The following is a 16,854-nucleotide window of genomic DNA, read 5'->3' as shown; positions in this document are numbered from 1 at the left end:
ATGATAGTGATTGTAATAATGACAACGACCACAATGGTGATGACAATGATATTACTTATAATGATGATAATCCAATTTAAGCCTTAGCTTAGCTTCATGAATTACTGAATGTAATATTTCTCGCGATCATGTAAATAAATTGTTAAAATTATTGCAACATTATTGCAAGCAGATCCTAGGGATCGACGCTGCCAACGTGTTAATAAGTTATCGGATTACATCCTATTTCTTTTTAATGGCTGTTTAACATTACTATTCCTGTTTAACCCTGTTTCTCATTACCGAGATTTCGGACGTCTTTACTTTGTCCAAAAGTTGTGTTTGTTTAACACTGTTAAACTTTTGTCAATTGTACTGTATGATACTTTGTTCGTGTTGCAGATTATTGTCATCACACCGGATCATCGCACTTACAAAAATTCTCAATCGTTTTTCATTTCTTGAAAACCTCTGGATTTCATCTGGATCATTGAAAGCATTAAACATCTCTCCTTTCATTTTCCGTAACATATTTGGATGAATATTTCTATTCATAAATTCTATTGTGACATTATTTTAAATATATATATTTTATAAAAACACTTCATAAATCATGCAATTCCAAAGCTAGAGAAAGCTAGAGAAAGATCAGTAAAATTTTTTAATTAAAATCACAATAAAAAATAGAAATTAAAATTTTTAATAATATCAAGACATTTCAATAACAGAAAAAAGAATTTCTTATTATCATAGTATATATTTATTTTATCATCATAATATTATTCCATCATAATAACATCATATTTTATTTGACAGATTTGTTTTAAAAATCACAAATGATGATTTCTAAATCTACATTAAAAATTGCATTACTTCCTAATTCATACATTTCCAATTCCATATTCAAATTTCGATGATATATTATCTCGCCGTTATCATTATTGTTAAAAATTCAGATAAGTTGAAACATGTTGAATTTGGTCAGTTGAAGTTAGCCTTAGTTTGTCTCACAATCATGTTACTGTAATCGTTACTTTCACACATTTCTATCGTTATTCATATCATCTTTTGTTTATCCTTGTTTGTCTGTTCGATCCTTATTATTATGTTTATTAATATTTGCTATTTAAATTTTATTACAAAAACATTACATTCCAGATTGTTTTATTATTGTTGACTGGTGAGCAGGGCGATCAATCGAATCAATTCCAATTGAGCAATTAATAATTTACGCTTATATTTTCTTTCTGGATTTGAAATTTATTTGTACAACTTGCTCGATGTTGTAAATACGATTCTTGTAAGATAAATAGTATGTTTTCAAAATAAATGTAAACTTGAATTTTGAAAATTTCGTATGTAAAATAATTCAAACTTATGGTCCTCAAAAATAATACGTAAAATATATTTTAAATTATAGATTACTAAAAAAAAACAAACAATTGACAACAATTTGATATACTCAATTTGTACATAAAAATATTCAATTTGTATTTATCAATTCTGTTCACAAGATGATCCAATTAAAATTTATTTTCTAAAAGCCAAATTCTATAACAAATATTAAATCGTCAGAAACACCTTGGCGCACGATATAATCGTTATTGTTATCTAATCTTGTTATATCCTTGATTATTGTTATGCACAATTGCATTATATCGTTAAATTATTGTTGTTACCTCTGACAATTCGCACCGAGAGAAATTGTCTGCTATTAATGCCCGTGTTCTCAGTTTTTGTTCTTAAAGAATTTATCGTAGAAACTGTTTTGTTACTGTTAAATTGGCACCAAAAGCAAGCATAATTCGTTCTCTCTTTTCCTCTTTTTCTTCTGTTTTCTTTTTTTTCATCATCGAATTAAGATTAACGAATGTAGACTTTATTCGGCGAAAAACAAATCGATCGCTTGATAAAAATGATAAACATTTAAAGTGACATATGATACACGATGCATTCATTAAAGTTTTATATCTCTCCAGCAAAAGAATTACGTTCCGGATTATTAAGTTAACTTTAACTTGCAAACTATCTAACAATTATTAACATTAAAGTACAGTCTGACATATGTACGTAATTTAAGGTAAATAAGCTTTGTGTGTACACATGAAATGTGCATTTTATTATTTCTGAACAGATATTACTTATCTTTCTTTTATAAATTTGAAACCAGAAAATTATATTTAAACATATCTTTGTTAATAATTATAATTAATACAAATATCTAATTTAATTATATTTTAGAACTTATTTAGTAATAAAGTCAGATTTATATCCAGAACAATTATTTTCTTTTACGAAAGAATCGATTAAGAAATATAATGTATACATAGATCATAAAATATTAGGAATGTAAATTACATATCCTTTGTATAAATTATTACATTGTGTATATTGTATATAATGCAGATTGCATTCATCATTACAGATTTCAACAAAAAATTTTTCCATGAAAATTTTTATTAAATATGCAGTACCATCTTTATGTTGTCACTTTAATATCGTTATATTATCAAATCATAAACGATTAACTTGCATCGCGAAATTGTGCGCAATAAATGTCAACATGACAATAGCTTCAAAACATTAGTTTTTTATATATTAATATTTTATGTAGATAAAAAAAAGATAAGAAGTACATTATGAAAATTTCTGTCAGTATAATAACTGCATTCAATGTAAAATACAATGTAAAATAATATTTATATATAACCGAATGTACACAATAAATTTTATATACAATCAGAATTAAGTCTGATTTACAAAGTCCGATTGAAAAATAATAAATAAATTTATATTTTTTATATAATTTCAGTTATATATAGTCACAAAAAATGATTCAAAAGATATTATTAAACTATTAATTCTACAAAAATTAACATTACAAGAATACGTATGATTATAAAAAAAAAGTCGGAGTAAAGAAAGAGAGCTTAAAAAAAAATTAGAACTTAAAAAAATTCTCGTGATTACAACGGTCGAATAATGCCCCAAATACCACCTTTCACAGTGTTTAATAAAGCCGAATTATATTTTAATGGTAACTGCGTTTTCGGAGAAAGCTCTAGACTATATTTTCTCAGGAATGTAGCTAAACACGCTTTCATCTGCAGTAGAGCCATTCTCATTCCCACGCAGATACGCGGTCCCTCACCGAATGGAAGAAAGGCGAATCTCTCAATACTGTTCTTTCTGTCCGGACCGAATCTGTCGGGATCGAACTCTTCGGGATTTTCCCAGTATCGAGGATCTTTCGCCAGCGCATGGACGGGTATCAGAACTGGCGTTCCACGTTCTACGCGACAAACTACTCCATCAGATCCTTTTATCTCGATGTCCTCTGTACATATCTTGCTCAAAAATCCCAGTGCAGGTGTGATTCTTTGTGATTCGCTTATCACTTGATCCATATACGTCATCTCCCTCAAGGCTTCATAGGTAATAACGCCATCATACTTGTTAAGCACAGATATCACTTCCTCGCGCAATTTTTCTTGCACTTTAGGATTGGTAGCCAAATTGTAGCCAATAAAGCTCAAAGTAGTGTTGGACGTTTCATTGCCATCGACGAAGAACGACATTGCGTGAGATGCGAGGACGGTCGAATCAAACTCATCACCTTCCGTCTTTTCCAGATCGACCATTAGCTGAAGGAAGTCATTTCTGCGTGTTGTCTCCCTTCTCCTTTGTTCCATTATGTCTACGACCAGTGTTCTAAAGAAATGATCGATCTTCTTCGGTACTAGTCTCATCCTCAACATTTTACCCAACGACGGTATAAACAACACAAAAGTGAAGATAAGATTGTTCAAGCTGGACCCCTCGAGAAATGACTTGCCCATTGTGTAGAAAGATTCTTTCTCTTTCTCGTCGTCGAAGGACATTCCGTCTACGCCGAATCCAGCGCCGGCTACTACTTGCGAGGTGAATCTGGCGAATAACTCCTTTAATTCCAATTCCGCTCTTCCGGTTTTACCCAGTTTCTTATCCACATAGTTCTCGAATTTCTCGCACACCTGTTTGACACTTTCCAGCAGGATTTTCAGCCGCATGCTGGAGAACGCGTAGGTCAGGCGCTTCCTCCCGATAATCCATTTTTCACCGTAATTGAAAAAAGGATTGTTCGCCAGGAGCGGATCCAAGTCGGGATTAATCTGGAGGCCATTCTCATGGAAATTCATGAAATTCGTCTGCAGCACAGTCTTCACTAACTCCGGCTCAAGAACGAACAAGGATGGTGTCATGAAGTTATAAAATCCCACCATGCTGTGATTCCGATTGTCATCATAAATCTTATTACTAAATTCTGAAAAATTTTTCTTCATACATACGACGTCCCACATGTGACCCAAGCCAGGCACAGCGCCACTCGCGCATGGTACGCCACGTTTCTGCCAATATTTGAAGTTTCTCGTCAGATAGAAATAAAGAATCACAAGAACTACGAGGCTCAAGAGTACGACTGTTACGTCCATTTCTATTCTTAAAGGAAACCGTACTGTCAGTCTATAGCACTATTGTTAAACTAGAATTGCTAGAATTACTAGACTTGCAAACTCCACTTCTCTTAAAAGTAAAGCAGATGATAGCAGTGACCAATGACGAGCATGACGAGCATGACGCCAATTAACATAATAATACAGAGTAGTATTGAAGATAAACGCATAGATAAACGTTTGCTATTATTACGTAATATCCACGCGAAGCATGCAGTTTATGTAATGTTGTATTGCACATCAATTTTGAAATGTCATTAATCATTTTAAGGTTTAAAAATAATTTTGATTGAATAATTATTTATTTTGGCCGACATTGAAATTATGACTTCTTATTGACATTGACATTGACGTTTCTTATGTATCACCCTATATTACAAACTAAAACGAGCGAATGAAGACTGCAATTGCTGGCTATTATTTAATAGGAAGGCGACCTATATACTATGTTACTTTAACTGTGTACATTCAGTTAAACTCGCGCAATGTTTGTTATTATATAATAAATTCACGTAAATCTAATCTTTCGTATTGTATATAATATATCGATTAATAATGCATCTTTTAACGTGTACTACAACAGTAAACAATTGTAGTAGAATGTAGCAATATGTGTTTTTATTAGATGAAGTCAGTGTAAGGTCAATTTATTCAAGGAGCTCTCAAGAGAGCTGGTTTCATTGACGCCGCCATTATTTCTGATAGCAAAGTTGCAAGTTGTAATAAAACATTTAAACAAGTAAGAACTTCATTTTATTCATTTTCTAAATTAATTTCTTTTATTATATTTTAGTAATTTTATTTTAAAATTATCTTTAATTTTTTTTTAATATAATATAAAAATAAATTCGAAAAATTTCTCTCTGAATATTAATTTTTTTAATAAAAGATTATACGAAAATAATTTTAATCCAATTGTGGAACATTGATTGATGTCATATCATAATAAATTTCACTTGGTAACCACCTTGGTAATTGTCAATGAATTTTATTATTGTTTTGCAGTCTCACTGGTTCATTTGTTAATCAATGTTATGCAAATAGACTCGCTTCAGTGATTTCTCCCCAACAACCAGTCGCAACTGATACATGATGAAGGCTATATCAATCTATCTGACCAAGTATCGTCACACATCGAGAAAATCCGAAAGAACCGACATGACCATCGTGTTGGTATCGTTGATTGTCGGAGTGTTTGTTGCACTCTACCTATATCTGACTCGAAATTACAAGCACTGGCAGAAACATGGAATTCCGACTATTGATGGAGTCTTACCAGGATTCGGTCACATGTTACCAGTGATAAGCATGAAGACATACTTCGGTGATTTCTTTCGCAAGATCTACGACGACGCCAAAGGCCATAGTATGGTTGGCATCTACGATTTTACGATGCCAGCGTTAATGATTCGCGACCCGGTGTTGATAAAGACGGTGCTGCAGACCAATTTCTCGAATTTTTCTGAAAACGCCATTTTCGTCGATCCCAAGTTAGATCCGCTCATTGCACATAATCCCTTCGTTCTCACCGGAAAAGTGGCTGGCCAGCAGAAAGCGCCTGACCTACGCATTCTCCAGCATGCGATTGAAGATCCTGCTCGAGAGTGTCAAAAAAGTGTGTGGAATGTTCGAAGATTATATCGACGGAAAGATGATCAACGGGAAAGCGGAAGTTGAGATAAAATCTCTATGCGCCAGGTACACCGCACAGGTGGTGGCGGGCGCCGGTTTCGGCGTGGACGGATATTGCTTCGACGATTCGAAAAAGGAAATATCCTTCCGAGAAAAGAGCCAAGCACGAGACACTCGATCATGTTCTCCCTCATATTTCTTATCCCGTCGTTGAATAAAATCTTTCAAATGGACTTTGTTCCCAAGCACGTCGATCATTTCTTCAGAATGTTGGTCGCGGATCTCATGGAGCAAAGGAGAAAAGACAGAATTCCAAGGAACGATTTTCTCCAATTGATGGCCGAGCTCGAACTAGCGGAAGGCGACAAGTTCGACATTGAGACGCTCACGGGACAGTCATTGTCCTTCATCATCGACGGTTACGAGACCTCCAGCACCGTTATGAGCTTCATTTGCTTCCATCTAGCTAGTTATCCGAAAGTACAGGAGAAATTACGTGAGGAAGTGTTGTCCATGCTCAATAAGTACGACGGTGCCATCACTTATGAGGGTTTGAAGGAAATGACGTATATGGATCAGGTTCTCAACGAGTCCTTGAGGAAGGTGCCCGCGGGAACTATCATAAAGAAGCGATGCACGGAAGAGTTCGAGCTATGGGGATTCGATGGACTCGTCTACCGCATAAAACCTGGAATGGAAGTTCTTATACCGATTCAAGGCCTACACGAGGATCCTCAATATTGGGAGAATCCTGAAGTATATGATCCCGAAAGATTCAATCCAGAGAGAAAAAAGAACATCGAGAAATTTGTCTATCTTCCTTTTGGCGAAGGCCCGCGAATCTGCGTGGGGATGAGAATGGCTCAGTTGCAGATAAAGGCGGGTCTGACAATAATTCTGAGAAAATACAGCATGGAAGTATCGAAGCACCGAAGACGCGATTACCAATACAGTTGATTCCTGGGGCTATTTTGCCAACAGTAAAAGGCGGTTTATGGATCAATTTCCGCGAGCTCTAAGTACGAATATTCTTGTTTAAACTTTTTTCGAGTTTTCAGCAGTAAGTAATATCTTTATGTGTGATAAGATTTGAAATATCTTATGTGTGATAAAAATAACTAATTTTTACATAAAAATAAAGTTTTCCCCGAATTAATTTTAATTAGATCTTTATATAAAAATGTAATATTATAATACTCTTTAAAGCGTTTAATAATTCTTTAAGTCTCGGAAGTAAATGCTTTTTGTACAATATATGAAAATGATAAATTTGTTATATATTGTTATAAAAAAATAAAAGCACAAAAATTTTACTATTTTCTATTATCTTATTATCTGTATTTTTATATAAAAACTAAAAATATTTTAAGTATTTTAAATATCCTAAAAATAATTAAAAATATTTTATATATTTGTTATAAAATAGCATGTGCAGTTTGCGTAGTAGATACTGTGAACGCAGCAAGAATGAATAATAAATTTCTAAATATAATAAATAAACATATTACTCACTCTTAAAGTACTTCAGCATTAATTGTTGTCATCATCTTGTTTTCCTCAAATTCGTCCTTTTCTTGCGTATCTTCCTTGTTGTTTTGGCACTTGCAAATGCATTCGTGAAAAAACTATCATCCCGCGTACATCTATCATCACAATGAAACATTATGATTTAATATATCCACATATATTTCAAACAATTTACGCAAAATACACGTATTATTAACGATTTATTAATCAAATATATACACAATTTCTTTATAATAGTTTTGTTTTATAATACAGCTGTTAATTTCGGAAATGACGAGTAAATTAAATTCAAGTCAATGAAAAATTCGAAATGCGAGATACATATTTAAAATTTTTCTCATTTCAAATAAAATTCTTCTTGATCTTTTCTTATATAAGAACTCTTATAATAATAAAATTTTCTGTAATAATGAAATGTTTGCTATTTTGCCAAATTTGCACATTATAAGAAAACAATTGTATTTTTTCTGGACTTGTCCTTAAAAAATATTTTACGCATTATAAAATAAATTCAAATGTGTACACTAAACAATTATATAAAATTTTATAATTTTAGATGTCACTTAATGTTCGAATTTTTAATGCAATGCCTTAAATATTACATTATACGCACTGAAGTTGAAAACTGATCATGAACGCTAACATTTTTCTTTATAAAATAGTTTACGAATCAAGCTGATAAAAGCATATGAAAGATAACATTATTGAGTAAACTGGATTTTATATATATGTATCATGTATCAAGTATATAAGAAGTTGACATAAATTTATATATTTAACATATGTATAGAGAAATATATTAAAAGAATATATCTTTAATTATATTTTAATTTTTACATTTTTTCTCCTTAAGTATAATATATATTTAGATAGATCTTCAGAATTAGAAATTTAGAAATCATTTTATTTAAGTAACTAAAAAGTATAACAATTAGGAAGAAAAACTCGTCCTATCGTTCTTTGTCGTTTCTTCGTTGTTCTTCGTTTATTGTCTTACTTTATATGTACATTACAAATAAAATGTATAAAGTAATATTAAAAATGTATCGATATTTTAACGAAAATTTATAGATAACTACTTATATCTACTTACAACTACTCATAGCTAACTCATAGCTAAGTATATCAAGCGCATTTTCTTAAAATTAAACATTTTACATAAGTTATCTATCTTAATAATAAAAATAAAATAATATATAGAAATATAACAAAAAAATATATAAATTACGTTTTAAAAAGGTTCGATGTTACCATTCGAGATTTTTCATGGCTGTTTGATAGGTCGGACTATTATCTGAATAAAACTGCGAGTACCAACGACGGTACGCGAGGATGGTGCGGTCCTCGCGTACAAGGATCGGTTGCCGTTCGTATTTCTTGTGATTCCAGATCTTGATGTCGCGCTCAAACATCACGCATTCAGCCAGAAAAATAATTTTGGCGTAGGGCGCCAATAAATGCGGTGAGAAGATCTGATGGGTCACTCGTTGCAGCAACGGTTCAATCGGCGTTACTGTCTGCAGAATACAGACAGTCCCGAATGATGTGTCGATCATCAGCTCAACGTAGCTGGGTCCGATTTGTTCAGCGCGCACTTCTATTTCCATCACGTTGAAGCGATTCAGAAGGATCAATTTGTGGAACATGTGCAAGCCGGCTTTGTGCTTTTCTCGTCTGCCAAAGCAGTTCTCCGAGACTGCAAGGTGACGATCCCCGTTGCTGGTCTCCATAGGGTGAATCGACGTGCAGTTCAATTTGACGCGTTCAGTTTTCGCCACGTCCGCGTTCATGTTTGCATCCTCGTCCGTTTCATCATACGTCGAGTAGAGCGGCCGCCAATTCATATTGATGCCCCATAAATGTCGAGCCAGCCAGGATAAATTGCTGGAGAGAAACATAGCCGGACCGTGAACCACGTTGAGATGCGCTGGATCAGCCCCGTTCTCGGCTATATCCTATAAGAAATAAATCGACAATGTTAAGTTCGTTCTTGAAAAAGAATCTTTTGAAAAAGATTTTTCAGAGAACGATAAAGCGATAAATAAAAGAGAGAAGTAAAAAGGGTAACTCTCTTTTTCTCTTCTTTAATAATTTTCTTTTTCTTCAATCCAATTTAAAGAATGATGACTGAATATAATTCATGTACGACTTGAACTATGTAGTAATTCTTTTCTTTTTTCTTTCTAGGTTTCTCTTGAGTAATTTTTGCGTGCGTAACGTGACAGTGACTCTATCGCATTTGAAAGGTGCATGACAAACCTGTATGTGACAATTAACGATGAACTCATTGCGACCTTGGTAGTGCCATGTTCCATCGGATATATGAATTTGTGGCTGTGGTTGCCATTCCGGCTCAAGTGATTCGGCATGGTACCAAACAAAAATGATGCGATTTACTTCACAGCACTTCCAAACTTTCACTCGAGCAATATGTGGCACTGTGCAAAAAAAAAAAAAAAGAAAACAATTGAACATGAACAAATTGATAATTAGGATAAATATATCGATAGATAATTTCTGTTTCTTTCTAAACTTTCTTATCTCGCGATCAAGTAATATAAATATATCTTTTTTGCAATTAATCATATCACAATTATCATATAATTATAAATTAAGGAAAAAGAACTTTTTCTTATCTCGAACAATTCGTACAAGTTCGTACAATCAAAATTATTTTTTGTATAATAATTTATGTTATATGTACGAAAAAAAATTTATATATAATACAATATAATATGTAATACAAAACAATGCAAGAATTACAAGTGGCTAGGTCAGTGCATGAGATATCGAGCCATAATCCATCATGAGCGTCTGATATTTGGGTGCAAATATTTTTGTTAAAATGCACAAACAGTCATCTCGATGCAGGAATGTGGTTCCAAGATGTAAAAAACGTCCGGACATCTTGGCTGATATATCTCAGGAACGAAAGGGTAAATAGACGTCGTGTAACACGCGCGTGAGACTGAAATTATATAGAGGTTGATTGATACACACCCTTTTCGGTGTAAGGTATACTCTCGCAAAAACCATCCTCTCCACGAAATGACCAGCTATGAAAAGGGCACTCCAGACAATCTCCCTTGACACGGCCATTCTCGGCCATATTTGCCCCTAGATGCGGACAATACGCATCTAAAATGTTGACAACGCCTCTTTCGGTTCTTGAAGAAATTGGTAAAACGTTATGTAATAATCGAAATAACACAAAACATCCTGAGATCATCCTGAGAAATGTTTCAAGATACCCTGAGAAGATTCAGGACGCCCTTAGAACATTTTATGCTATCTCAGAAATATATAGAAAGTTTCAACTTCAAAATGACATGCCACGATAGTAAAAAGACAGCAATTTAATTATAATTATGTTACGTATCATTTGAATTAAATGCAATTTTTTGCAATTTTTTATTTGAATTTCTTTGACAACCATCTATTAAAGAACATTTTTTAAAAAATTTAAAAACATTTTATAAAAACATCTTTTTTCTTTTTCTTTTTTATAAAATTAATACATAGCTATTTTCTAATATTCTAATATTTAATTTGAACGTCCTAATATAATTATTTTAATCGCCCAAATAAATTACATTTAGATCTGTATCTAGCCAAATTTTTAGCAAGAGCGTGCATTTTTATCTTATATTTTTATTTTCAAACAATCGTTTCTAATATTTTGCGCTAAGAAACATTCGTTTGGATATTGTTTTATTTGCGATAATATCGTAATCTCAACCTGTTTATCAGGAAAGGAAATTCTGTATCCTGATATACCTGAAAACGGCAAAATTTTCACCAAGAGCAGAAACGTGTTTCACTTGTCCCTTTTTTATCTGCCAACTTTCGAGAAGAGCGAACCATCCGTTGGGGTACACAGGCGGTACTTTACCTGCCTTCCGATGTTTACCCACATTAACGCCGCAAATTTTCCGTGTCTTGTTCTTATTTCTCAAGTCCTTTAACAAAGATATCTTTCTAAAAAAAGATCCTTTAACAAAGATCTTAAAAAGAGAAAAAAAAACACGGAAAACCATCATTCGTATAATCAAACGTCACATGTACAAAATATTCAATTTCATATGACGGATATTTAGAATAAAAATTATTATTTAGAATAGAAAATATAAAGTTTTAAGAAGCGTTCCAGTTTGACTTGTTTAACGCATTTTATATGTGCACAATTAAAACATGCATTATGCTGAAGAAAATTAATAAATATTAACAGAAAAAGGATTCTCATTAACCTTATTATTGTCCATTAAAACTATTAAAAATATGGCATGATCCACGATGATTTTCGAATCTGATGGCAGCAAACGACGTTAAGATCACTACTCACTTGGATCCAGTTGAATTTGAAGAAACACGCGAAGTAGACGATGATGGCCAGCAGGGTGGCCGCGAATCCGATGCATAATGCCGACATTATCACTTTTTATCCTGACTTTTATCCCGTTTCTTTCTTTTTTAGTTTCTTTCCCTCGACTTCCTTGTCTCGGGATGCCTCGTTCTCACTTCACTCGATTGCACAGCGGGAGTGTGCTCTCCTTGCAGGAGAGATAAACAAGAGTATACAAAAATAAGAGAAAAACGAGGACGGGGGTTAGAAAGAGGGGAGGAAAAAAAGAGAGAAAAAGTTAGACGGGTTGGAAGAGGGTAGTGGAGGGGGAAGAGGGGGAGCTACTGGCGAAGAAGACGACGCCCGCGTTCGTCGGTAGCCGAGACAAAAAAGGGCTAGGAGGACTCCTGACGAGAAGGGACAGGACAAAAACAAGGACGACAGTGTGTGCCGAACGAGAGGATGAGAGGGAGAGATTGACGAGGGAGCGGAGGGCGATGATAAACGCGCGGTATAGTTGGTTAATATGTAAGCGCACGTGCGTGTGCATCGGCGATGTTGCGATGCGTATGCGAGACCTATAGCCGGAGGGATAAAGGGACGGGTGACGTAGACGTCTGGAGAACGGGGCGAACCTGGAGAACGGGTGGTACGCGCGCCGATTTGGAGGACGCACGGAGAACGCGCGAAGGTCCCGAGAGAGTCGGAGATCCGATGGGCCGACGAAGAGGACGAAAGAGGTAGAAGGGGGGGAGGGGGAAAGAGAGTCGAAGAGAACAGGGGGCTCGGATGGAAAAGACGCGTTGACGTGGACATGAAGGGACCGTCCGGAACTCAGAAAGATTTTTGGACGACTGAAAGGCATGGAAGGTCCATCCATGGTTTATATACGCCAGCCATATCCTTCCGACCGGTCGTCTCTACCGAGATGCCGTGTTTTTTTTCCCGAGGCGCCGCGTCGCCCGTCGCCGATCGACTCGACGTGGCGTCGTGTCACGTAAACGGTTACCCGATTATGTATGCCCGGCCACGGACGGAGATGCGGACGAGCGAACGAGCGGCTTATATATCGTGCTACCTATATCACCGGATCTAAAACCGTCGTAACTCTTCTTCTTCTTCGTCTCCTTCTCCTCCTGCTCCTCCTCTTCCTCTTCTTCCTCGTCTTCTTCGTCTTTCTTCTCTAGCTTCTGCCTCTACGTCTCGACCGACAGACCGGCATACCTCTCTTTATCGAGATTGTATATCGATCGCGATGCCATCAGCTCTTCGACGTATACGTATATGTCCGTCTATCCGTCCGTTGGTCCGTTTAACATATCGATTTCAGAGGAAAAAATATCACAAGGATTCACATTTATATTCCGACGTTCCCGGCTTCATACATGACCGTCCGCTATAAGCACAGTATTCTTCTTTTCCTAATGGTGAAGAAGGTAGTGCTCTCCTTCCGGGGTTCTTGTCGGTTATCTTGCCATTAAACTAGGGAACAGTTTTATCTGTAGTTCCTTTCTAAATTTTTTCCGAAATCCTGACGTCGCAAAACTTGGCTTCGTTTTTCAAATATTATCCGGATGTATAAATGCAACGAAAGATATCACGCTTGTTCGTCGAAGCGAAATGTGAGTCGACAGGTACGAAGAAGTTAATGCATCCGAATACAGAGGTAAGAACTTTAAAGTCCTTGTACGACTATTTGAATTAATGATATTGCAAAAATGGTAAAGAGAATAGAAAAGATATAAACATAAATAAAATATAAATAGATAATAAAAAAAACATAGATAATAAAAATTTTTGTGAATTAAAATGGAAATAAGTTCTTAATAAAACATTTATTAATTAGTTAATTAATGGAACAAATTTGTAAACTTCGAAAACTTTTCTTTTTTGTTTTGATATAATCAATAAATTATATCTAAAATTAAATTATTTAATCAAGAACAAAAACAAGAAAATTTCCTTTTCATCAAGAGCTTTAATAGAAAAATCTAAAGCAAGAAGCTTGTACATAGTCAAGTTATTAATCAGATCTTCCTGGAGAAATTATAGCAATTCAATATATAAAATAAAAATATAAAATTATTCATTTAAGATATTGGATATGCTTTTGCATTTTGCTTTTAAAGCAAAATTAAAAATATATATACGGTCGAGCAAGCTCATTTTGAGCTCATTCAGTCATTTCTAGAAACTCTCATTTGTAAGTAAACGGCCCGTAATTGCGAACGAATTTCCAGAAATGACTTATTGAATTTATTAATTTAAATTCATTAAAAATAATCGTTCAAAATTTTGCCGCGATTCTTTTGATTGTCTATGTGACTTAACATTTGATCTATATACGTTACGTATATACGTTACGTGTTTACATGTTAACATTCTTCACATTATTGTTTATTGCGATAAATATTATCACATGTCTCAATGGTTGAAGGATAAGATACTCGCTTGAAAAGCGGGAGATCCAGGTTGAGATAATATTTTTCGCAATAAATAATTTCTTACAGGTTTCTAATTATTATTAGAATATTTTTGGGAGGATTAAAACAAATCGTTCGATTGCTACGTTTTCAGATCCGTAAATAAACGACCCGTAGTTGCAAACTAGAGAATGTCTAGAAATGACTTATTAAATTTATTAATTTAAATTCATTAAAAATAGGCATTCAAAATCTTGCCCGACAGTATATATATATATATATATATATGCAGTATATGTGTATATGCCGCAATTATTTCGACTGTCTATATGAATTAAACACAGTCTAGCCTATGTATATGTATCAAATTTTGTTATTAAAGAAAAAATAAAACTATTCGTCAAATTTTCCAATAATTAATTATAAGTAATTTAAAGATCTATTAATATCACTATATCGAATTTTAATTTGTTATAATTTTGATCAAGAATATTTTGGACAAAAATAATTTATTAAATATAATTTTGATTAAAAATAAACATCATTAATTTTCCTCATAATCTTAGGCAACATATAATTTTATATTTTTAAAAGATTTTTTTTTTTTTTATCAAAATGATGCATTTCTTTTTCTACCGCATTGAAAAATGTAAACAGAAAAGTAAATGACCGATCCGCAAGAATTCGCAAGAGGGTAGAATACTTCAGGTAGGAAGATATCATCGTTGACCTGCTTTTGTAATTTAAAAAATCTGTGTCAGGCTACTGCCCATCGCTATCTTAAGCAATCTAGAATAAACGTACTGTACGAGCATACATTCGAAATGTGTGTAACGCGTCCCTGACGCACACGTAGGACAAATTAATTATTCAAACGCGTAGCAAGACGAGAAGAAACGATCTCCGACGAGAGATCAGCGACGCCGATAGCTTCCATCGTAAATGGCGCGTTTTTCCAAGATACCTATCCCTCTCTCTTTCTCTTGATCTTCCTTTCTTCTTTTCACTCTTCTTTTCTGTCTACCTTCCGGACAGGTTCGAAATTCTAACGTTCGGTTCGCGCCGCTGGAGTATAATATTATTCGTTGAGACGTCAATAATGAGATCGTTTGCGCTCCTTCCTATGCTCATTCGCTTGCGAAGCTTGAGCAGAAGATAACTATACTAATACGTGCTGCCCTGCGTAGCAACAATCAAAATATTTGAACAATGAATCAGTTCGAAAGTGCTTAACTGCCATTTTTCGCAATGCAGAACATGGGACGATCATCTTTCAATTCTCAGCTGATGTTAGAAACGCTGATGTTAGAGGACACCATGATTGGAGTGATTTTACGGACTTTTAAGACTTCTTCGAGAAATCTACAAAAAAAAATTCGAAAGTAATTGTTAAATTGAAACAAAAAAAAAACATTTTCATTAAAGCTTCATTAAGCTACAAAATTAAAAATTTTATAGTTTGAAAAATCAAAATTAAATTAAGAAAATTAAAATTTGAATCAAACGATAAAATTTTTTAAATTTAGAAATTAAAAATATAGAAAAAATATATATATCCGTAATGTGAAAATGAATTCTTAATAATGATAAATAACATAATCCCTGACGAAAATAAAAATTGGAATAAGTTGCGTTAAAAAAGTAAAATTAAAACGCTTCTTTTACGTTTCGTTGTTCTAATCTACGTTCTTTAGAACGTTTGTTTACGTTTTTGTCATTTTTCCCTTATATTCAACTTACGGTTTAGTTTTTATTTTCGCCAGAGATATATAATATCTTATTAAATCTGTTATATAATTATTTAAAATATTTACTTTTCATTTAAATCATTTCACGTGTCGCAACTTTTAATATGCACTAATCCAATATGATAAACAACCTGCCAATATATCTCCTATTTCTTTATCATAATAATTATATTTTATTTATTTATTTATAAAATTCAATAGTCTTCCGCAATATTGTTGAAATCAATTTTCATTTATTTTTCATATTGTTTAAATGTGCTTACATTTACTCACAGCATTCAAAATAAATGACTTTAGCTATATCGATATGAGTGTGTGTTCAGAAATTCAAAACCACAGTGTAATCAGTACAGAGATTCTGTGTCGGTATCTTTGATTTCTACGTGACGATCGTATGACCATTTCGCCAGGAAATTAACGTAGAAAATCAAGCAAGAACGAATAAGGAATCTTAGATGCCCTCATCATAAATATAATCCTTTCTTCAGTTCTATAAATTTTCATAATGGATGCATTCCTATCGTTATTCAATTGCAATCGGGTCCGGACAAAGACATAACCTACGTGGATTAATCCGCACGACTACGCATTTTTTGCTAAAACAGCTATTAGCTATATTATTAGTTATATCATGCCAAAGTTGGCCAAAACGAACGATTGAAAATAGCGCTTATAAGCGCAAACGCTTGCAGCGCGTGGCGTCCAAAGTA

General features: G+C 33.8%; 2 protein-coding genes and 1 pseudogene across 2 annotated transcripts; 1 reads left to right on the top strand and 2 right to left on the bottom strand.

Moving 5' to 3' along the window:
- Nucleotides 1-716: 716 nt before the first annotated feature.
- Nucleotides 717-4,535, bottom strand: LOC105430811 (putative cytochrome P450 6a13). Its single transcript, XM_011644529.3, has one exon. It carries the CDS (start codon nt 4,449-4,451, stop codon nt 2,946-2,948), a length of 1,506 nt encoding a protein of 501 aa, XP_011642831.2. The 5' UTR covers nt 4,452-4,535; the 3' UTR covers nt 717-2,945.
- A 1,072-nt stretch (nt 4,536-5,607) lies between these two features.
- Nucleotides 5,608-7,420, top strand: LOC105430828 (cytochrome P450 6j1-like; annotated as a pseudogene).
- Nucleotides 7,421-7,914: 494 nt separating this feature from the next.
- Nucleotides 7,915-13,740, bottom strand: nvd (cholesterol 7-desaturase nvd). The gene is made up of 5 exons (XM_011644526.2): nt 11,974-13,740; nt 11,409-11,590; nt 10,632-10,798; nt 9,891-10,069; nt 7,915-9,586 (listed from the first exon to the last, which is right to left on the bottom strand). Exons 1-5 carry the CDS (start codon nt 12,058-12,060, stop codon nt 8,879-8,881), a joined length of 1,323 nt encoding a protein of 440 aa, XP_011642828.2. The 5' UTR covers nt 12,061-13,740; the 3' UTR covers nt 7,915-8,878.
- Between the last annotated feature and the right edge of the window lie 3,114 nt (nt 13,741-16,854).

The sequence above is a fragment of the Pogonomyrmex barbatus genome, unplaced genomic scaffold (assembly GCF_055798465.1).
Source record: "Pogonomyrmex barbatus isolate J1 unplaced genomic scaffold, ASM5579846v1 scaffold14, whole genome shotgun sequence".
In the NCBI taxonomy this organism is placed as follows: domain Eukaryota; kingdom Metazoa; phylum Arthropoda; class Insecta; order Hymenoptera; family Formicidae; genus Pogonomyrmex; species Pogonomyrmex barbatus.
This window is presented reverse-complemented; position numbering and strand designations above follow the sequence as displayed.

What these genes read in the sequence shown, in the direction of transcription:
- LOC105430811 (XM_011644529.3), bottom strand. Translation starts at nt 4,451, where the DNA reads ATGGACGTAACAGTCGTACTCTTGAGCCTCGTAGTTCTTGTGATTCTT.
- nvd (XM_011644526.2), bottom strand. Translation starts at nt 12,060, where the DNA reads ATGTCGGCATTATGCATCGGATTCGCGGCCACCCTGCTGGCCATCATC. An exon ending in TCAAATTCAACTGGATCCAA is followed by an intron (nt 11,591 to 11,973) that starts GTGAGTAGTGAT and finishes TCTTTGTTAAAG; the next exon opens with GACTTGAGAAATAAGAACAA. An exon ending in TATACCTTACACCGAAAAGG is followed by an intron (nt 10,070 to 10,631) that starts GTGTGTATCAAT and finishes TTTTTTGCACAG; the next exon opens with TGCCACATATTGCTCGAGTG.